General features: G+C 40.6%; 1 protein-coding gene across 1 annotated transcript in view; it reads right to left on the bottom strand.

The window, feature by feature from the left end:
- ATP2B4 (ATPase plasma membrane Ca2+ transporting 4) overlaps nt 1-24,291 on the bottom strand; it is a 158,807-nt gene that overhangs the window by 42,790 nt on the left and 91,726 nt on the right. Inside the window, 5 exon segments of the mRNA XM_032218925.1 lie at nt 1,296-1,331; nt 3,905-4,030; nt 4,932-5,057; nt 6,404-6,661; nt 14,724-14,921. Coding sequence (XP_032074816.1) covers nt 1,296-1,331; nt 3,905-4,030; nt 4,932-5,057; nt 6,404-6,661; nt 14,724-14,921 — 744 coding nt within the window.

Raw genomic sequence — 24,291 nt, 5'->3', positions numbered from 1 at the left:
TATCATATCTTGAAAGTGGGGAGTAGTAAGAGGAGAGGAAGGTTAATTATAAAGAGGTTAGGACTGGGTCAGTCAATGAGAAATGAATCAGTTAGTCCATTCAACCTCCCCTTCACCCATCTCTTCTAAGTCCTGTGACTCCATTCTTAATATATTTGGAATCTCTAAAAATATAGTTGGCAGATCCTCAACTGGTGCATATCAGCATAACTGCAGCAATTTATTTACCTACTAAAATCAGAGATTCAATCCCCAAATCCCAGAATTAATAAGAGCTTAAAAAAGCTAAAATCAAATGATGTAGGTTTTTATATTATGCACTTCTTTCAATTATTTATTGGTCATTTGGGTATTTGTATGCACTGGGAATTATTTTATGCAGACTGAAATATAAATTTCTCATCAATAAATAAAGGCAAAACGTCATCAATTCCCAATATTATGTGGGGTCAGAAAAATGTGGGCAGGACTACTTAATAACTGATTTGCACAGTTAGGATTTATGGACATGATGGGAAGGGGCAAGGAAGAGGATAATCAATGCCAAAATAATCCAAGATTTCAAGGTCAGAAGGAGGGAAAACTCAAAACTGTGGAGAAAAGGAAGAAAAAGAGAAAGGCAAAGTGCAAGAAGGAGAACAGACAGGTACAGAAATGGGCTTCTTCACCATAGCCTGGAAAGAACAGGGGGTGATACATATCAGAAAATAAACACTCACTTTGATTCAAAAGCCCATGAGAAGAACAGAGTGCAATGAGCACATATGCTGGACCCACCACAAGTGTCGGATTCCTTTATTTTTTTTTTAAAGATCAGGTTTGGGACTGGAGATAGAAAAACCAATCAACGACATCTTGGGAAGTAAGTAATTACCCCAATTATATAGGAACTTACTTCATATCAAATAGTCCTTCATGCATATTTAACTAAGAGATTTCCACAAAGCTTTACTTCTTTTGTGTGTTTTTTAAAAAAAACCACAGTATAGTGGCCTAATTCTTATAGTGTGTGAGGTACATATGCAGATACCAGGCATAAACCTCATAGCATCAGCTCTAAAATCAGCACTCAACTGGATGAAGATATGGAATTCTCCCAAGCAAGGAGGGCTATACAACGGACAGAAAAAAGTATGGTGGGTGGTTAGCATTGTGGTAATCATGACACTCTCTTCCAGAACAACAAGGCGAGATTCCCGCCGTAGCGACAAAGAGCACAGACTCATGGGAAGAAGGAAGGAGGAATGCTTAGTAGTTAGTGTGGTGCTGGTTCAAAGGATGGAGAGGCTGGTTACCTTTGTTGCGATTTTCAGGGGCTCCGGTTTTTTTACCTGTTTAGACAAAGAGAGAAGGGTGGAGCACTGAGCGCATGATTCTTGACTCTGATGTCCCTGATGGTGAGGGCACCTTTATGTGGGAACTCAGTGCTCTTATGGGCAGGTTGCCAGATAGGGAGAGGTAAACTACAACTTGACAGAACTGTCATTTGGACTGACAAATGCAAAAGGCCCAGAGAAGTTCAATGTTTCTCCAACTAATTGCCATTATGAATCCCTCTTTTCAATTCTTGTGCTCATTCTACTGAAAACAAGCAAGTATAGGAACAACAATTTGAATCAATGGAATATTTGCTGTTCAAAGTGGCAGAATATATTATGACTGAGCTATCAGCACTAAATATTAAGGATTAATTCTTACATTGAACTCCACTAAGTTAAACCTTTTCAACTGTGTGGGGACTACATGTTTTTTTTTCTATCACACTAAGCTTAACAGTATAACATATACTCATATAGTTCACAGAATCTGTTAGGAGTGAGATACACCTAGCTTTGTGGAGCCATGTGGAATAGGGGAATAGAAAGATAGGGATCTATTCCTTTGAACCTCATGCTCCCTGTTGCTGCCATGATGAATTCTCTATTTCAATCCATATCAAAAGGAAAGGCAGGGGACTTCAAGAAAACACTCATTTATTATTAATGCCTAGAATGTTCTACCTGCAGATTTATTCTTTGGCCTCAAGGAGAACATATCACCCCTATTTCTGCTGAGGTCTGGGTTAGAGTCATCTTGGATGGCAGCTATGTCCCCACCGACACCCATCTCCAAAGGAAAAGATAAAAGAGAGGCTACCGTCCAAATGTTTTCCCTTTCTCTCATTTGTGTATTAAAATAAAAACTTCTGCTTACAGGGGTAGACAGAATGCCCTCATCTGGCTACTTGCAAAGTGCACCACCATTCTTCCTCAATCTTAGCCTCATTAAGTCCTGTCCTTTTAACACTGTTTCAGTGGGGTGATGTTGGAGAATCTATCAGCAGTTCATTTTTGCTTATCCCTTGGGTGGCCAAGATGGAATTCAAACTCAGATGCCTCTTATGCTATGAGCAAATCAGACTAGCAAGTAGATTTCTATTTTCATAAACCACATACCAAAGTTCTGCTTTCTTGGTCTTCGGTTGAAAGCAAAAAAGCTTCAAAGCCTTATTTGGATAAGCTACCGTGCACAATGCTTTGTGAATTAATAGAGGCCAACTAGTCCAGTACAGGCTGTTAAAATTGTTTGGGTTCAGATTAACTATTTTGTAATAAACACACTGATCATATTTACCATTCTCCAGTTATCGTTGCTCAGCATGAGCTTATTTCACAATATGGAAATATGAACGACACATTTAAGGGGATTGTTCTAAGTATGAATAAGTTTGCATTAAGTAGCGGGTGCAATAATGATTCCTCTTTTAGTAAAAATATAGTCACATGGACCATGGAAACCACTCCGCATTGGCCAAAATCAATGCTAGGTTGAGGGAGAAAATAATAGAATGTCCGCACAATATACGTCTTCTGAAGTAAATTTTTCAAGAGACCTGATTTAAACAATGACCTAGAGAAATGTGTACTTATCTTTTGAGTGTACAATCTTTTGGAGAAGGAATTTTATCATTCTCCTGATACATTCACTTTATTTTAAATAAAGTTCCACTAAAGATATATGCACCATCGAAAACATGTTACCAGAAACTTCAGAGATTCAAGAAGAAACCAGAACCGGAAACATCCAAGCAGGACACAAAAGCAAGAGTTCTCTACACCACTATTTGACCCCAAGTAAACTTGATGTGCAGACCTATAATATGATCATGGTTACATAATCAATTGATCTTAGCTATGGTCTTAATAATTCTATTCTGGAATGAGAAACCTATAGTGTATAGTGAGCAAGTTACACTTGAAGGGCCACGGATACTCATTGTTGCTATCTGCTATGAGCAAACCTGTTTCTGCCAAGTGCCTATTTGTAGGTAGACAAAAAAGTATCAACGTAAAAGATGTATCAGCAGGATTTTTCTTCCAAGATTTGTGGCAGTACCACAAAACCAATACAAACAAAAAAGGCGTCCTTAAACAGTAGCAGAGAAGCAAATAACCTTATGTCAATTGAATGCTTGTCATAGAAAGCAGACTTGATATTAAAAAGAAAGGATTCGGGGGAGGCAATATAATGAGATATTTTGGAAAAGTGCATGTTGTCAAACACCCTATACACAAGTACTAGGCACCACAATGGTTTATTTCAGGCCCACTTGCCTTTTCCAAAATTCATCTGTGCTTGATGAAGATGATGACTCAATAGACAAAAACCTGCACATTGTTTCCAAAACCAACTTTTAGATAGCAATCTTCTATTGTCTCCATTTCTTGGCAATACTGAGCTACTTAGTGATCTGTCAGCATGATCATTGACCCTCTAATCTCTGGCATGCATAGTACTGATTACATGTTGAGTTTACAATAAGATGTATAAACCTTCTGTTTTTTTTCCTTATAAAACTCAAAAACTTCCAATGTCACTAAGCAACTTCATGCTACCAACATAACGAACGGCTTATGAATCTTACCTTTCTTGACCTTTTTTTCCTCATCCCCTTCTCCAGCACCCAAAAGAGTAAAAATTATTCCAGTCTGTGAGTTGACACCCACAGCAGTCACCACCATTCGACCAGAGCCCTCCATTACATGAGTGCCTAATAAGAAGAACAGGTGAAGCATGGGAAAGAAAAAGAAAAAAAAGAGCCAGTGGATAAAACTATATAATTAATCCCAAAATATAACCTAAAAGATGTTCATATCATATCTGGGAGATGAAATTTAATTTCTAGATCACTTGTTCATATCAATGTGCATGCATGCATGAAGTTCCTGTTTGTGCTAGCTTCAATATTCATAGTTCATATAATACATGCAAGAGAATATATGCAATGATATACATTGAATCACTTTCATTTTTTAAAGAAGTATGAAATGCTGAATCCCATTGGGCCACAAGATTTGGATAAGACTAATTCTTTTACTAAAGCATTCTTGAATTTTGTTGTGCTATTTCTACAAGGAGAAGTAGAAGCTACAAAGAATCAAGTATTCTACAGCTTCATATTCAAAAAGCTAAATGAAGCTTGTGCATGAGGTGGTTCAAAGATCCCTGTAAAAAACAAAATAAATGTGAATATTTCCCAAATATTGCCTGCTTATCCTAGAGCTGTGATGGCGAACCTATTGGCACACGTGCCACAGGTGGCATGCAGAACCCTTTCTGTGGGCACGTGCGCTGTTGCCAGCTGCTCTTCTGGTTTCGGCCCCAAAAACGGCCATAAATGGCCAAAAAACAGGCATGTGCCAGCTGGTCTTTGGGTTTCCAGCACTCCAGGATATGCGCATGCATGTGCGTTCTGGTTTGGGCACTCGGTGCCAAAAAGGTTCACCATCACTGTCCTAGAGAATAATACAACAGCTTCTTTACTACACAACTACTGGCATTTTTGTAAGGGAAATTATCAGCATATTGGCTATATTTGCACCTAGATGCCAAAAGGCTCAGAGACCTGAATTATAAATGAAGTTCAACTTCCTATAACCTGAGAGACTTACCAGAAAGCAGCATAGGGTCTTTATCCAAAGATTTCTTCACGTGGTCAGATTCCCCAGTCAGAGAGCTCTCATCAATTTTCAAATCATTTCCCTGGATCAAAATGCCATCTGCTGGCAACAGGTCTCCTGAAAATGTCAGAAAAGCAACAGGTCACCAAAGTTTTCTCCACCAAATCAAAGCTTCAAAAATCCATCAAACCAAAGTGAACTTAACTTCTGTAACTTTTTTTTTTTAAAGCTTCACTGATGACAGAAATGGGCATACGGTCATTACTGGAAATGCAATGTGTTTAGACAGCATCAATTTTGCTGAATTTGGCAATAATAGGAAAAAAAAGTGTCTTGCCTGTAACTCAAGTAGTTTGCTTTGAAAAAAATAAAGTTTAATTCCAATTGCACTGAGGAAGAGAGATAAATTGAGTTTCCACAGGCTGTGTTCCTGCTAAGCATTATTCCCTTTGCATATAAAAATTCCATTAGGAATCGAGGACAATTCATCCATCCTTCAGCCGTGAGTCATAATTGCAATTCCACAAACAAAAGGGAAATTCAGATAAGCAAATATATTATGAAGGCTTTGAAAGAGAGTAATACAATCATTCATGTAATTAATAAAATCATATTCAATGTTTATTTTTTTCCATACAAGTTTCATTTGAACTAGTACTATAAGGTTCTCCAAAGTGCAAAGTTCTTATTTCCCGTTTGTATTCTTTCTCATATGCCAATTCTTCAGCATCACTACTAACCAATCTCTTTTTCACAAGAGGATACATTCTTTCAGCCCAAGAGAATTATATATAACTGGTTGAATTTTGTTCATGTGAACCATTAAAAAAAAATGTTTCTTTTATAAAAAAATAACTTTTTTTTGCTCCTTGGCTTTTTCTCAAGAGTCATCATGGTACATCCTGATGCTGAACCCATGTTCCTCTTCCAGGCAGTTGCATGTCCTAAACATCTTACATTTCCTGAAGGAGAATTATGCTGGAAGGTCAGTATGGTGCATCGTGGAATAATGGTGACTTTATCAAGCTGCATATGAACTACACTGCTGATCTTCTCGTCCCATTTTAGTGAAGTGTTGAACAGCAGCAGAAAATTGAGGAAATAAGGACTGAAGCTGGCTCTCTATGCATAGGAGTGCAGAAGGAAAGAAAATAGGAGCACAGCAATTTCTTAACGTAGACAACATACATGATATCTTGACTCACATAGGTTGTACCACATCATCCCTCTCATCATATTTTTCCCAGCAGGAAGCAAGGAGCTTGGATGAGCATGAGATATTTCCATGGGTGGCAAAGATAGTTCACATGGCTTGTGAATGATAACCGACAAACCTAGAAGCAGCATCTATGTCCTAATGTTTGTATGTCTCTTTGGTTTTAACTGCACAGTGATAACACTGTAATCATAGTGATAATTTCAATACATGAGAAAAATATTCTGGAAAATTTATAGTTACTCACCATATTTGATTTGAGCAATGTCCCCAACCACAATCTCAGCTACAGGAATTTGGATCACCTGTCCCTTACGGATGACAGTAAATTTCTGCTCCTGCTCAATGCGACTCTGTAAACCCCGGAATTGTTTCTCTTTGCTCCAGTCATTGAAGGCTGTGACCAACACCACAATAATAACTGAGAAGAGGATAGCTGCTCCCTCAATCCAGCCAGCCTGAGCCTCGCCTTCATCTTCTGCACTGCCCTTTGCTTGTCCACACACTTCCAAGAGATAAAGGGGGAAAAGAATGGTTTAAAATAATACTATATTGAAATAATACTGTGTAAGACCCACTGCCATTTGCTACTTGGAGAATCACAGAATAAGTATTTTAGACAGGCTCATACTTGTTAGATTCCATAATGAATTCTACAGACAATATTAAATACAAAGAAGGCAACATTTTTGTTTACTAGTGTATTGCATCCAAAACCCAAAATGAAAAAAAAGAATATAAATTCTTTTGTAAAGATTCCAGAGATACATATTTATCTGTGAACAAACTTAACTAGGCACAATAGGCTTCAACTACTGAAGGTAATCATAAAATTATATTCTTAGTTTTCTGCCACAATGATTGGAGAATAACAACCCATCAATCTATTATCAGCTTCATGATTAAAGGAGAATTAATTCATTGAAATAACAGGCATTGATGAAGAATCAAAGATATCAAAGTATGTTAATAACACCTTCAGAGATATCTAAGAAACATAAACATGTCAAACTGTTGCATTCCAGAGATAGTCTCGCTCTGAAATGGTTGTTTTTTTTAGAATTAGGCCCAAAGCAATTTTCAAATGAAATCATTCAAAAAATTCCAGTAATACAATAAATATAATTACAAATCATAACCATGATGTATTGTATAAAAATAGGGTCGATAATAATGAAGTGCATACACCTGAACAAACCAGGCTTTTAATTCTTGACCATATTGTGAATCCATTTGATCTCAATAAAAAAGATAATTTCATACAGTAGGCATCTCAATGGCGAATGGTTCTATGTAGCATGATAAGGAAGAATATTTCCTCAAAAAGAAAAAAAAAGCCCCACAAAGGCTAGGTAGGCCAGTAATATGGTCCTACATGGAAGAAGGTGGCTCTGGTCCAGAGCAGTTGAAGACCTCTGTGTTCTCATGTAACATCATTACTATGTAAGATGTCTTGGTTAGCAGTGGGCTTCTGGGTTCAATGTAAAGTGTCCTGAAATAAGCAAAACAGAATGACCCTCGAAGTCAAATCATTGTCATAAGTTCTTTGATCCAAAAAGGCACAACCGGAAGAATCTAGTGTTTCAGTGAGCAAGTATAAGGAAGGTTTTTAAAAATGACACTGAAAGAAAGAGAAACCTCTTAGCTCTAAAGTTAGGTAACATAAGCTGGTCTGTTTTGCCACCACCTGGAATATTTTAATACAATTTTCAGACTATTTTAAGCTTTATAAAACTTAGTGGACAACAAAACAGGGCATTAAAGAATTACTTGCTCTCCCACAAACGTTACCAACCTTTTGTTTTCCCAGGCATCTAAAAAAACTACTATCTGATTCTGCCACTGTGAGGCTCTCCTGTATTTGTAGCATCTTGAAAATATATCAGTGGTGGCCCTTTTCTTTGTGGTGTGCATATTCCAATCTAACAACCATGGATAGCCAAAAGTTTACACACACACACACACATACACACACACACACGCTCATACACACTAAAAAACTCATAATACTGGCTTTTACAGAAGGAATGTGCTGAGGAATTATTCTAAGAAAAAATTCTATTGCTTCTCTAGCAATAAATTAGCTATATCAAATATTTTAAAATGCAGAGAAAATGAAGCACCCAACCTTTTTCCACATGAGAAATTTAAGAATAGGAATGATGGCTAGAATCAATCTGGAATTATTGTAATTTATTTGTTTCTTAAAGCCATATAACAGAGCTATCGCAGATAAGAATTTCCTTTCCCTCATGCCAAGGAATTTGCTTTGTTTCTGTTTTTTTAATTCCTGCTGCCTAATATAGTTATACTTTCAGAATTAATTCAAGGCATGTATAAATTTTAAGCATACCTGCTTGATTTTGGAAGGGTTTAAGTTCCTTGGGCTGAGAGATTACTGTTATATATATGGCTCAATACTAATTATATTCAAACAAAAATCAACTAAAATAATCTACAATGTTTAATTTCTGTCTCTGTTTATGTGTTTAAGATTGTAGAAATCTTTGTGCAACTGGAAGACAATGAGTTATTTCAATTTAAAAAAAATAGTGAAAACTGAAGTGATTTAGAGAGAATTAACACACACTATTTATAGAATGACTTTACAGATAAACCATACAATTTTTTAAATAAAACCACACTGAAGATAAAGAGTCAAATTATCTTTTTTGAGAGGGCCAAGTTATCTGAAATAAATAATTCCAAGAAAAAGAAATGCATCCAAATCCTTCTGTGAAAGGAGTACAAATCAAATGAGAGAAATACAAATCAAAGGAAGAGAAGGCCAGCAGTAAGGTGGATGGATTCAATTGGTGTACCACTGGAAGTTCTGAAGGTCTCAATTGACAACAGATCATTCTGAAGGTCTACCCCATGCGATCACTAAAAACTGTCATCAATCTGATGGCACATAAACAGCCAATTAGAAGAACCAATTGAAAATTGCAACACATTGGCAGTTATTATAGCTTGGCACATCAAACAAAAATATTCTATTTGTGATAAGATAGGATAGCCTAGGGAATACTGGTATTTGTCTGTGGGATAAGGGTATCCTGAAACCATTTCATATGTTCATAATATTTATAAACAAACAAATCTGAATATGTAAACAAGTCAGACTTATAGCATTTTAAGAAGATGAATAGAATACAAATTAACTCCGCTTTCCATGAGTTACAGCAGTGTAAAGTGAGAGCAAATAGCTAAGTGCCTAATTTGTCACCTGAAAGACCGCCTACTGCCAATTACCTCCACTAGACCGATAAGATCGCATAGATTAGGCCTCCTCCAAATTCCATCAGCCAGCCAGTGTAGACTGGCAACTACCCGGAGGAGAGCCTTCACAGTGGCTGCTCCGACCCTCTGGAACGAACTCCCCATGGAGATTCGGACCCTCACCACCCTCCAGACCTTCCGCGCCGCCCTTAAAATCTGGCTGTCCCGGCTGGCCTGGGGTTAAAGACTCTAACCCCACTCGAATTGTATGACTGTTGTGTTCTTAAATGATGTAGTGTCTTTATGTTGTAAATTGTTTGTCCTTCCCCCCCCCCCTTTGAACTGTGAGCCGCCCTGAGTCCCCCCAGGGAAAAGGGCGGCATACAAATAAAGTGACTATGACTATGTTTTTCCATTCAGATTTTTTATAGATAAAATGACCTGCTATTCCAATTAAAAATGTATTCAGCAGGGCATGCCACAATTTATTAAATTAATTTGGCAAAAGAAATGCAATTTTCAAGTTCCAAGCAAAAATATTGGAAACATTTAGCATAACAGTCTAAGTTTGAACAGGTTTGGTCTTTAAAAAAAAAACCTAAATGGCAGCAGCAAAATGTCAAATGAAATTTAATGCAATGAGAGCAAAGTAATGCACAATGCAAAGGGCTATTTAACATAAGTATAGAATACTGAGCTCTGGAAACAGATTTTGGAGTCACTGACGTTGCTGAAGTAACCAGTGCACCACAACAGAAAAAGGCAAGCAGAAAAATCAGAAACTCCTAAATGAGAAGTGGGAGCTAACAAAAGAAAAGCAGCTAATCAAAGTCACTGTTGTGCATATTATTCAACTCCATGAAGAGAAGTGAAAAAAGAATGCTTCCCGAGAAAAGAGAACAAAAACAAAATAAAACTACAGACAAGGACAACTGCCTAGCAGTCTGCTGGTGGAGGAATAATACCACAACCTTTTTCTTCCAATAGGGTGGGGATGCGGGGGAGGGGGGGGGAGATAATTTGCAAAGTTAAATTCATTCAGAATTTAACCTGGATCTAGCGAGATCCAGAATTGCTCCCACAGATTCTGTTAATTCATGAAATGAGTTATCAGGTGACTTCATAAAAAGCCAATTCCATATAAAATACAACTATTCCACAAAACTGTAAAGGCTGTAGCATAGTTGTAAAAGCTGCTAGCATAGATGCCTATGGAGATACTCAGTCATCCAAGTCATGGTTGTCCCAAAGGTGGTTTTTGAAGAGGCAACTAGACTTTCTGGGTTTTTTTTTTTTAAATGTTTCGCTTCTCATACACAATGTCCAGTTGCCTCTTCAAAAAGCACCTTTGGGACTACTAGAATAGTTGTTTTTTTTAAAAAAAGGATACAGGACTACCTTTTTGGAGTGAGACTGGTAATGTATATTACCAGTATATATATATATAAAATGTATAATGTATAATGTATATAAGTCTAACTGCTATAATGTGACAGTTCTATGTCAGAGAGAAACAGAAACCGACAAATTGCTCTTCTTTTAAGCCTTGACTTTTCTACTATATCAAACTTTCAGCTCAATCATTTCTAATCACAAGATAATGGGCTAAATTAATCAAGCGAATTTACACAATTTATCTCATCTTAAGTGATCAGTGAATAAGAAAATGGCCCCTCAGTAATGTTAAATTAAGGTGCCTCATCCATATTATCAAAATAAACATTGCAAACTTAGAATGGAAAATGAAATGTTTTGAAATAGGTTATACTTATGAAATGATGAAAAAACACAGCTAACGTATTTATATTAATAACCTAGTGACCAAATGTTTGCCTGTCTAACTTTGTATGCACAAAACGTTTGGTCCTGCCTTTGGTAATGATGGTATTACATTATCTCAAATACAAGCTCTTGTAATTTATTCCGTGTGTTTGTAATAACATGGCTATAGTAAGAGCACTAATTAATTTAATTATCTAATGAATCTATGTAAATAAAAAGTTAATTGGTTTCATTTCAAGTGTCTGTTTTCTTGTGCAGAAATAGTTTTCAGGTTATGTGCCTTACAACAACCTTCCAAACGTTGGCATCCTGTAGACAGTCAGAAACTCCAAAACCTGTAATTTCCATTCTTTGACAATGTGAGGATTCTATGAATTGTAATCTGAACGTATTGGGGTGCTGTAAGCATGGGGAAGGCTATCCTAAGCAGGAAAAAAAGCCTAGTGCAGATCGAATTGTAATACTGAACAAGTCTTATAGCAAGGAACAATGATAGTTGCCAAGCACAAATGCATTATTAGAGCTCTATTTAGATAGAGCTCCTTACTTTTCTCTTTAGGCTAATGCTCAGTTTACAGCTCCAAGGATTTACATCCATCATCTCCTTTGATGGGCGGAATTGGTTACAGTAGTAAAACTAGGACTTCCAATACACATTTTCCATAGGCAACTGAAACAAATTTCAGTGACAGCAAAAAAAAAAAATGCTGGGTTATTCACCATGTCAAAATTAGCCACAGAGATGTCTTCTCCAAGAAGCATTAGCCTGTTTTAGTTTTAAAGAAATCCCTTGTTAAAAGTTGATAAAGTAGTAAGGGATCTGATCTTCTCAAAGCAAGATGCTTCTGGAGATCTTAAAAATCACTAGACTGGGCAAAGCATTTCCTTCAGTTGTCCTTCTTTAGTTTTCATTGTATACCATGAAGTACTTTTTAGTTTCAACCATCAATTCATAGCAGCAATACTGACACAATCAAGGAGCAAATATTCCCCTTTGTTTCTTTGATGAATGGTTTAGACTTAGAGCAATGTTTTTCAGACTTGTCAACTTTAAAATATGTGGACCTCAATTCCCAGAATTCCGCAGCCAGAATTCTGGGAATTCAAGTCCACACATCCAAAAGTTGCCAAGTTTGAAAATTACATGGCTTAGAGAATTGGTTTGTAATCTCTTATGTATTTTCCTCTTTATGCCTATTACAGTGGCATATCTTGCCATTGATCCTTACCTAAGTCCAGGTGATTATTTGAATATCAACATGATCATAGAATTTTCAACTGTATGATCAATAGTCACCAGCCGAAAGTCTATCTTCCTGCTTTATGACTTTGAATGACACTCACATAATATTGAAATACTCTTTTTCAGTAGATCAGCACTGGAATATAGTCTGATATTTTATTAAGTTTTGAAACACTGCACATTATAAACTCAAAAATGAAACCCTAAATCATTGCAAATAATATTGTCTTACTTTTTAATTAACAAAATGGCATTATTTACTTCCTGGGACTTGGCTTGTTTTATGCCTTTTAATGGGTGCATCAATATAACTTTAGTTAAGGTGGTTTCCAAAAACCATAAAAAGTTGAAATGTCTTACATTTCTATTCCTTATGAAAATGAAATTATTATAAACTTGGCATTTTTTATTTTATGCACTCTACAATTTAACCTTATTTCAAACTGACACAAACACTGCTTGGGTGAGTCAACTTTTTAAGCCATTTTTAGTCAAGTATATGATCTATTTCAATCAAATGTTAGTACCGTAGGTAATATGCCAACAAATGTACTTTATTCAGACTTGTAAAGGAAGGCAACTCTTCATTTCTTTTGTAAAATTCTGAGTAGCAATTGAAAAGTTACTGGCAAAGACCTCCATGCTGTATTCCAGTGCCAGGATGCTTATAAGCAAATGAATCAGAAACAGCCTACAGTAGAACTAGATTATGTAAGTTTTATTTCTTTTAATGGGTAATCAGAATATAATTGCAGTCTTCATTTGCAGTTTAAAACTTTCATTATAAACACAGAGAAGGAAGTTTAAATAAACAACCCAGGATCTTTCCTTTTTATTATAATTTAGCATAAAGAAGCTTCTAGATATTTCAAAACTTTGGTCCCTATTTGAATTTTGCTTATTTCAATTACGAATATTTTTCCTGTTCTTTTGATTCACTGTAATAACCAAATATAGTTACCAGAATACTAGTAATTGTATAAGAAACACAAATTTCAAACAAATCTGAAAGCATTCACCATGAAAAAAATCATTACTATCATCATAAAACCTAAGAAGGGAAGCATATTGATACATTGGTAATGATGGATGAAGTTAATGATAATTTTTCTTTTCAAACAGAAAAGTTATGTTCTCTGCAAGAACAGGAATTTTTCAGATGAATATTAATAATCTTCCTCTTCCTCAAAAACAATTGTTAATTTAAGACTTGAGTTAAGGCTAATCCATGTTGGCTAAACCATCAGAGCTAAGAGAGGGAAGCCTCATCATAGAAAACATGAATTTCCTTTATAGAATCAAGAAGGGTCAGAATGACATAGAATATCTTGCTTTTATACATCTTCTAATACTTCTAATCATGGGACATGCCTATCAGCATCCAATTTCCTGGCTTTGTGAAGCTTGAGACAAATCAGCAAATGACCATGTTTTTGGATCAGGGGTTATGTTACCCTCACCCTGAATTCAGCATTGTACACCAGCTAAAAGTGGACAAAAAAAATCTTTGATACTGCCAGGAACAAATTCAACTGGGGCACGGGAAGCAGGGGAAGAGACAAAATTTATATTTTATAGTCATCAAGGTGAAAGAACAAAGAATTAAAGAATATTAAACCATTCAGCTAACGAAAACTCAGCACACACAATATTCTCAGAGACATACTAGGAAACAGGCAATAGTCTTTCATTCTCAAAAATATTGTTTATATGAAATGTGATTTACTTTATTGTCACAAGGTGAATCATCCATTCAGAAGCAGCAATAGCAATATAGCAATAGCAGTAGACTTATATACCGCTTCATAGGCCTTTCAGGCCTCTCTAAGCGGTTTACAGAGAGTCAGCATATTGCCCCCAACAATCTGGGTCCTCATTTTACCCACCTTGGAAGGATGGAAGGCTGAGTCAACCCTGAGCCGGTGAGATTTGAACCGCTGAACTGCTGATCTAGCAGTAGCCTGCAGTGCTGCATTTAACCACTGCGCCACCTTGGCTCTTACAAGCCCTCAGATAAAGAAGAAACATATTTCAGCTGGCCTGGACCCCGTTTTTAAGCTATAGGAGAGATTGGTCTGGCATTCCTTAGCCTTGACCTTCTCTGCCTCCCAATCTTTTCTCATAGCGTATGTAATTTCAAGCACTGAAGTCATTGAGCAACCTGCTCTAATAATTTGTCAGAAATAGTGAACTAGTTGAACATGTTTTTGCTTTTTCAACTTATGCAGGGATGCACAACAGTCTTCCTGGATCACAGCAGAGTTACCTCTATCTGTCCAACTCTTTGCTAATGCTTATTGAGAAAATGCAGTTCACTTACTTTCATTGTCGCCATCAGGAGGATGATAGAAAGAGAGACCCAAAGAAATTATGGCTGCAATTTCCAAGATGATTAACGTGACATCCTGCAATGCTTCCCAAACTAACTGCAGAAAAGTTTTGGCCTTTTTGGGTGGGATGAAATTTTGGCCAAATGCTTGTCTTCTTTTTTCTAGATCTGCTGGATTCCCAGACAAGCCTGCAAGCAAGAAAAAAGGAAATTAAACATTACATCAAGAAAATGAAATCTCTTTGATCTCTTTCTCTAAGGCATCTTCCATGTTGTCCATTATTTCTACAACTTAATAATTTCCTGCAAGTGAAAACATAGTGTTCTTTGTCACTAAATTCTGCCTGGAAATAAATCTCATAGAAGAATGCTCTCTAAAATAACCTGAAAACCGGGGGAACAGAATGAAAACTGAAACAAAAAGGTAAAAACATGCACCTTAGCTCTGAAGATCCTAAGTGACTCTGACATTGAATATTTCTCTCTATTTTCAATATTTAGCTCTGTCATGGAGAACATCACTACTATGATATGCTGCGAACCATCTTCCCCATGCTGCATTAGTTTAAGACTATACAGATAGAGAACCAGATATGTGCTATGAAAAATGGGCACTCCCAATTTCTGCTGCTGCTACTGTTGTTATTTTTCTCCATTTACTAGAAAGGCATTCTACAAAAAGACAATGGGTCATCCCCATAGGAATCAATAAATCAAAAGTTTCACCAGACTTCACTAGGGCCAATCTGTTTTATTTTCTCACTTTCAGCAAGTGAGAACAATTCCACTTCAGCAAGAGTGACTAAATAATCCACATAGCATTATTAAAACTATAAGCAGGAAGACTACCTATGCCTGCCAGATATTTCTAGTGCACAACATTGTTAGAGAACCCAAGCATGAGCCAACTTTCCTCAGTCTGGATATCCTTCTTGGGATTTCAACACTCAGAATTCCTTAACTAACATGGCCATTGCTAGTACAGAACACAAGAGTTGGAAGGAACCTTGGAGGTCTTCTAGTTCAACCCCCTGCTCAAGCAAGGAGACCTTTAGGATAGGATAGGAGAGGACAATAGAATATTGCAAGTCTGAGAACTGAACTCCGCATATCACAGAGGGGGATGTTGATTTCCCCTATAAATTTAATGCTAAGATTTACGAGCAGTTACTACCACTTTCAACTCACAACCTTCACAGACAATTTAAAGTTGTACCCAATTAAAGCCACTGTTACACAAAACAAGATTCAGTTCATACGACTGTGAAGAAAATGCTAGAAAACATATGTAAATTTCTCAAGGTCGTGCAGAAATCACAAGGGCATCAGCCTGAGAAAAATTATCATGGTCTACATTCTGGAGAAACTCTTTTCATATTCTTCTCAATTTATTTTAACTTTTCAGAATATCTAAGGCCAAAGTCAACTGCCCTAAATGACAGCTGAACAGATTGATAGTGATCTCCGCAGCTGTCTTTTGGGTTTTATGCCGATTTTCACACAGCTGTTTAAAGTATTATCAACCTGTCTTTTCCCCACTTGTGGGGAAATATATCATTCTGGGAAACTTGGCATAAAATGAATTAAGACACCAGCATAAAAGCAATGTGGAGAAATTCAAATTGCTTTATTTGAATAAGTGATTTCATTTATGGGACATGGTGTTTTAAAATATTAAAAAAGTACGCCTGCACCTTAAAAATTCCTACGTATGTTCTCTAACAAATGCTGTAAGAATAGGTGAAATAATTTAAGTAAGTAAAATAATGTGTTTAAACATTGTTTTTGTCCGGGTTACATTAAGAGTTTTCCCCAAGAGATTGATATTTTGACTGCTTGAGGGATAGAAACAGCTGTCTATAATAGGGCTTACTCTGTATTTTTATTGAATAGTATCTCACAATGTTATCAAAGCAGTTCATAAAAATCAGAGAAATGCCAACACAGTCTAATTTAATTTTATTTGCTGCCCAAGATCACTTGTTAGATGGGCAACCCACATACATTTTATTTAAATAAATGGCTGCTTTCCCTCAAATTATGCTCAAAACAATAACACAGGTGATCAAATCACTATACTGAAAATTCTCACATCGTGATAAGCTATAATGGGATATGCTCATATTTATTTATGGTTTTGTGAGTCAAAAAAAGCAAATTACACCAAAAATGATATATTTAGATGAAAGCATTTATATACAATGTTGAGAGTTGTCTATGTAAAGATTATGAGATCCCCAAAATTCATCCCTGACTTTTATAACTTATATATCTGTGTCAGAAAAGGTCTGCATTTTTCTTTCTTTTATGATTCATAGACGACTTCATCAGAAGAGCAATGCCATCCCAAAAGTTAGCTGATTCCCATACTGTACCATAGGCAAATGATATTATGGTCTAGTATGGAATATGGGGGTAGGGTGAAATGGAGACAATAAATTGTCACATTTGAAGGTAAACAGTGACTGGCTTTGTATAAAGTTGGATGCTCACTCTAGTTCATCAGCAAGGTACAGGGAAAAGTTGATAGAACTGCATGTAAAGTCAGCCAATTTCATGGCCACCAAATAAACATGAAAAACTTTCTTCAGCATATAATGAAAGACTGGGAACAGCCAAAGGGTAAAACAACTCCTGTCCCTCTTCAAATTTCATCACCTTATTTGGTCAAGCAATATTATGAACACTTACCACCAACCTATAAATTTTTGAAATTGGACAATCTGCATTTATGTGCTATATAGTAAGCTAACATACATTCAAAACTTGCAATTACCGTATTTATCGGCGTATAACACGCAGTTTTAAAACTAAAATTGCAAGCTTAAACCCTGCCTGCGTGTTATACGCCGATACTCCGGGTGGCAGAAGCCCGGGACCCAGTCAAATTCGCTGCGCAAGGTGAAACGGCCGGCAGCAGCCCTGCTCTCCTGCTGCGGCTTCTGTTTCAATAGGGAAGAAAACTTCCTTTCGCTTCCCGGGCTTCTGCCGCCCGGCAGAAGCCCCGGGACCCAGTCAAATTCGGGAAGCGAAAGGAAGTTTTCTTCCCTACTGAAACAGAAGCCGCAGCAGCAGCCTCGCTCTCCTGCGGCCAGCGTCCGTTTCAGTCGCTTCCCTTGTCCGTCTTGATTGCTGGAAGCAGTAACAAACGGCGCGTCCGCTCCGCATCGCCCTGACAACCACCCCAGCCGGCGGCTGCCAGGCCTCGCTGGAGTCAATTGCAAAGCTGCGTTCAGCGCTTTGAGGACCTGAGGCATCTTGGGAAATGTAGTTCCCTATCAGAAAGAATGGAGTAGCTGCGAATTTGTAACAACATAATATAACTTGGTGCTTCGCAGGTTACGAAAATCTCGTTTGATTTGCACACTGTTTTTTAAAAGTTAGATAAAGAAATTATGCTGTGAAAGCGACTAGATAGCCCCCCTCCCCTTCCTGTGTGTGAGAAAGGGAAGGAGAGGAAGGAAGGAGGGAGGGGGGAGGAAAAGAAGAAGGGAGGGGGGGAGAAGATGGAAGGAGAAAAGATGGATGGAAGGAGAAAGAATGGAAGGAGAAGGAGGAAGATGGAAGAAGAAAGGAAGAAAAAGAAGAAGGGAGGGAGAAGGAAGGAGGTAGGAAGAAAAGGGGAAGAGAGGGAAAGAGCAGAAAGACAAAGAGGATGAAGTTGATAGGCAAGAGGAAGGGGGAAGGAAGGGAAAAAAGAGGGAGAGAGTGAAGATGAGGAAGAGGTTTTTGGTTTTCCAAAAAGCAGTGATTCTGATTAAGTTCTTTTGCTCAAAGAGGTGTTTTTTCATTTCATATTTGCCTTTTAAGAGGAGTTAATGTTATAATTCATGTTCTAATGTTATAAATTTTAATCCAACATTAAGTTCCGAGCTTCCAAGTCATTTATTTTTAATGAAAAAAATTTTTACTCAAATTTTTGTGTTAAAATGGGGGGTGCGTGTTATACGCCGGTGCGTGTTATACGCCGATAAATACGGTATTTATTTTGCTACATTTATATAACCAGATTGAGAATGGGGCGTTGGTTCTTACCTGATACTCCCTTCTCTAGGCAGGTGGAGACAGCGGTCATGCATGGGTTAACTCAGTCAGTAACCAATAGAACTGAGTCTACCAAAGTGATGTCATTGCCTCAGGGGAGTGTCCTCCCACTTTTGTGATGAAGGAGATAAGTAGGCTACTGAGCATTAGTTGACTGCTTTCAATCCTCCGAAAAAAATAAAATAAAATTCCCCCTTAGCTCCATAATGCCCACCGTCACTAGGCCAGGATCCAAGGGTGGGGATGACCACTGTCTCCACCTGCCTAGAGCAGGGGCATATCAGGTAAGAACCAACAATGTTGATGGAGACAGCGGTCAAGCATGGGATGTATCAGAGCTGGGCTTGTCCCCGGGGGGGATTGAGACTGGGCTAGGAGCTTGAAGAAGGGAGAACTTGCTGGAGGACTCACCGTCCAAATGCCGCATCCGCCGATGTGTATCTGTCCATCTTATAATGGCAGATAAAAGAATTAGGGGTCACCTAAGTGGCCGCCTTGCAGATCTCTTCCACAGAGACCTGCCTTGTTCACGCTGCAGATGTAGCTGCGCTTCATGTGGAATGCGCCGTGATGTTGAATGGAGGGGAGAGGTGGTTTGCCACGTAAGCCCTGGTTATAGCCGATCGGATCCAGCGCCCAACCATCAATGGCGAAGCCTGTAGCCCCCTATATGTGGGATGGAAAGAGATGAAGAGCGCCTCAGTGCGTCTGAAGACGGTCGTCTTGGCAATATAGATCTTAAGAGCCCTTCTGATGTCTAACTTGTGCCATTTGCGCTCGAGACTATTAGAGGGATTAGGGCAAAAGTTTGGTAGGGTGAGGTCCAGGGACCGATGAAAGGCCGAATTGACCTAGGGGACAAAAGTGGGATCAATCCAAAGGACCACACGGTCTGGGTGAAAGGCACACAGGTCGGAATGGATGGAAAGAGCTGCCAATTCTGAGATGCGTCGTGCCGACGTGATAGCCACCAAGAAGGTTGTCTTCAATGTGAGGTGATGCAGGGAGGCCGACCTAAGAGGCTCGAATGGTGGTCCAGTGGGAGAGTCTAGGACCCTGGTGAGATCCCACGAGGGGAAGCGGTCGATGACAGGAGGGCAGAGGTTAGACATGCCCTTAATGAAGCATCATACATGAGGGTGGCAAGGAGAGAGGCTCATTTCGGTGAAGAGAGAGAACCAAGGACAGAACCGAAACCTGCCTCCGCAAGGTGTTAGGCATAAGCCCTTTGTTTAGTCCCTGTTGCAGGAACTCCAAAACCTGGGAAACCGAAGCCTCCAGGGGAGAGACAACTTTAGAGAGCCACCACGTGCTGAAAGTCTGCCATGTTGATTGGTTTGGTTTGGTTTATTGGATTTATATGCCGCCCTTCTCCAAAGGACTCAGGGTGGCGTACAACATTAAAAAAACACATATTACAAAAGTTAAAAAGAATTAAATAGAATATCCCAAACAAATCCAATTCGGATTAACAATAACATTTTTTTAAAAATTCGATTAAAATTAACAATGATCAATAATTTATTTTGTTTTGTTCAGGTCAGGCTGGCTTGCTGGAAAAACCAACTTTTTAGGGCGCGTCAGAAGGACCGGAGGTCAGGGATTATTCGAAGCTCCGGGAGCAGCTCATTCCAGAGGAAAGCCGCTCCCACAGAGAAGGCTCTCCCTCTGGGGGTCGCTAGCCGACACTGTCTGGCCGACGGCACTCTGAGGAGACCAACTCTGTGGGATCGCACTGGACGGTGGGAGGCTACCGGTGGCAGTAGGTTCATAGATCCTATGAGTGGCTGGGCGTTCGGGAAGCCTGAATGGTTTGGATTAAAGTCTCAGAAAGGTTAGCCACCCTCAAGACCTCCCACTCAGCCTCCATGCGGTTAGGCGGAGCCAAGATAGGTCGGGGTGTTGGATGGAACCCTGATGAAGAAGGGACGGTATCGGGGAAGACACCACTCTGGCTCCACTTATCATTTTCTGAATGACCTTCTGTATCAGGGGGGAGGGAGGGAAGGCGTACAGGAGACCGCGGGGCCACCTGCACTTCAAGGCATCCATCTCTTCCGTGTAGTGTCGTGTAGTGAGACAGATACTTGGGCAGATGTTTGTTGGATGCTGTTTTGAAGAGATCTAGGGCTGGGGTCCCGTACCTGGTCAACAGCTGTTTGAAGATGCGACGGTTGAGGGTCCACTCCGCAGGGTTGATTGTTGTACAGCTCAACCAGTCTGCCCTGGAGTTGTTGGAGCCCAAGATGTGTTCAGCATGGAGAGAGAGAAAGTTGGCTTCCAGATCCCTAGGTGAAAGGCGGACTCCATGAGAGAAACAGCTCTCGTCCCCCCTGGCGGTTGACATGCGCCCTGGCTGTCATGATGTCTGTCCGAATGAGCACATGTGTGTTGCGAACTGAAGATTGGAACTGAAGGAGATGGCCCTCAATTCTAGCCAATTCATACTGTGGGAGAGGTCGGAGTCAGACCAGAGACCCTGAACTATCTGATCCTCCAGATGAGCGCCCCAACCCGTCAGGCTCGCGTCTGTCATGACTACGAGGTAAGGAGGTTCCCTGAAAAGGGACTCCTGAGAGATGGCTGGGGAGATCCACCAATCCAGAGACAGAAGGACCTGACTGTTGCTGGGGAACAGCTGCTGTTGGTCTTTTGGAATGGCAGAAGAAACCATTGGAGAGAACGACTGTAAAACCGCGCCCAAGAAATGATGGAGAAACAAGAGACCATCTTCTCCAGCAGTTGAGACAGCTAGAGAAGTGGGGGGGGGGTGCCGCTTCCTTTGTACCTCTAAGGCTAATTCCCTGAGGCTGAGCTGTCTCTCCTGAGACAGGAAGACTTTCCCCTGGGTGGAGTAGAGAAGTGGGGGGGGGGTGCCGCTTCCTTTGTACCTCTAAGGCTAATTCCCTGAGGCTGAGCTGTCTCTCCCGAGACAGGAAGACTTTCCCCTGGGTGGAGTCGATGAGAGCCCCCAAGTGGACTAGACAAGAGGTAGGGGTCAGATGGCTTTTCTCCTGATTGATGGAGAACCCCACCTCCTGAAGTTCCTGCAAGGTGTCTTGTAGATCCCACAGGGCCTGGGTGCATGACATAGACAACAGGAGGATGTCGTCCAAGTAACAAAAGATCCGAATGGGCTTGGCACGGAGGTGAGCTGCTACAACTGACAGGATCTTGGTGAAGACCCTTGGGGCTGATGATAGCCCGAAGGGAAGAGCGCAATACTGGAAGTGACGGCCCGCATAGACGAATCGGAGAAATCGTCTGTGTTGCTTGTGAATGGGTACATGGAGGTAAACCTCCGTGGGGTCCACTGAGGTTAGGAGATCGTGCCTGCCCACACTCTTTAGAATTGACAAGAGAGAGTGCATTTTGAACTTCCTGTACCTGATGAACCTATTCAAGAATTTGAGATTGAGGATTGCTCTCCAGCCCCCCGAAGACTTTGGCACGATAAAGAGATGAGAGTAGAACCCCCATCCCACCTGGCCTGGAGGTTGAATGGCCTGTATGAGGAGCAGGTGATGGATGGCCTGCTCCACTAGGAGCCTCTTTTGAGGATCCCTGGAAAAGGGGAAAAGTGGTTTGGAGAGCTGGAGCGTAAATCCAAGAGAAGGCCGAATCTGATTGTGGCCCTGACCCATGTGTCGTTGGTGATGTTGTCCCAACAATTGCAAAGGTCAACAGCCGACCCCCTATGGGGAGATCTTTCAGGCAGTCACTTCTGCCTCTTGAAGGATTGGTTGGTAGTGTCCCTGAATGACTTTCTGGGCTGGAATCTCTGGCTGTTTCTGCCTGACCTGTTATTAAAGGAGGGGCCCTGTCTGGGAGGAGCCTGACCCTGTGGACGGGAGTTCGAGGAACCCCCGTCCTGACCCCAAAAGTGCTGTCTGCGATAAAAGGATTGGCTTCGGCCCTCCTGCTTCTTAGTGGTCGGCTGCAAGACCGTCTGCTTATCCTTGGACTCCACCAATAGGGGGTCCAATGGGGCTCCGAAGAGAAAGGATGAAGAATAGGGAGAGGAGGAAACTACTTGGCCCGGGCTTCTGCCTGCCACTGCTTTAGCCAAAGCAGACGACCGATGGAAATGGAGGATGCCATGGCCTTGGACGCAAACCTAGCCGCGCCCAAGGAAGCATCTGCTGCCGAGGTGGCGCAGTGGTTAAATGCAGCACTGCAGGCTACTTCAGTTGACTGCAGTTCGGCAGTTCGGCTGTTCAAATCTCACCGGCTCAAGGTTGACTCAGCCTTCCATCCTTCCGAGGTGGGTAAAATGAGGACCCGGATTGTTGTTGGGGGCAATATGCTGACTCTGTAAACCGCTTAGAGAGGGCTGAAAGCCCTATGAAGCGGTATATAAGTCTAACTGCTATTGCTATTGCTATTCTAGGGCCGCTTTTATTTTGTTAATGTTCCTGCGAGCCCTGGAATCCCCGGCTGGGAGCCTAGCCTGGAGTTGCCTCAGCCATAAGAGGGCAGAGCGACTAAAGAAGGAGGCAAAGGTACCCGCACTAATGGCCCAAGCCGAGACCTGGTGACTGACTAGCGTTTGCTCTTTTCTCTTGTCCTCGGGGCGAAGAGCCTCCTCACGAGCTGCTGAGGCAGCGTTGGGGGAAGAAAGGCCATTTATTGGGGAGAGGACCTGTACCTGGTGATGCCCACTGGTTCTGGACCACATCTATGAATAGTCTGGGTGACTGAATCACCTCCTTTTTGACCTTAGGCTGGATGAAGTGTCTATCTTGTCAGTCTCTGTCCCTTGAGGTGCTTTAAGAGAAGGGATGCCAGTGATTTTTCTGGCCTTAAAAAGGAGAGAACGAAAGACAGCAGGTTTGAACAAACCGACAAATGCAGGGGGGGAGGGTCAGGAGGAAGTCCCTCGTCTTCCGAGAGATCTGAATCCCTTGCCGGGCATTCTTCTTCGCCAAAAACCGAAGGCTGGTTGGAAGTGCCAGGGAGCTCATGCAATGATGAAGCCGAGAGATCACCATCCCAGTGCCTGGAACCCGAGGAAGAAGCAGACCTGTGAGGGCTAGAGTGGTTAGAAGATCTGTATTTAAGGGCCGCTGCTATGCCGCATTCAATGGCCTCAGAAATTATGTCTGCCATACCAGGAGAGTAAGAGCGGCGGCGGCAGTGGGGGGGGAGGGGAATCCCCCCCGATAGAGGGGATCTTCATCTGGTGTGATGCTCCTGCTCCCCCTCAGATTCATCCCCACTGCAGGCGAAGTCACCTGGGCCCCTGGCATCCTCCAGAAGAATGATGGAAGCTGCAGGAGAGAGATCATCCTCCGACTCAGAGGACAAGTCAGGTGGAGGACTGGTCTGAGAAGCCCTTTGGGGATGAAAAAGATGGGATTCAGTGTGATTAGCCTTGGCCCTGGCCTTGCAGGGAGGAGCCTGGGTGGCACTATCCCTGGCCTGTGGCTTGGTATTATTCCTCTGTGACTCCTTGGGAGCCTTTGACGAGGGTTCCGTGGGGGATGCTTCTGGGGCTGGTTTGCGTTTGCAGGTC

This window comes from Thamnophis elegans, chromosome 5 (assembly GCF_009769535.1).
Source record: "Thamnophis elegans isolate rThaEle1 chromosome 5, rThaEle1.pri, whole genome shotgun sequence".
Classification (NCBI taxonomy): domain Eukaryota; kingdom Metazoa; phylum Chordata; class Lepidosauria; order Squamata; family Colubridae; genus Thamnophis; species Thamnophis elegans.
Note: the sequence above shows the minus strand (reverse complement) of the source record. Positions and strands in the feature narration are given on the sequence as shown.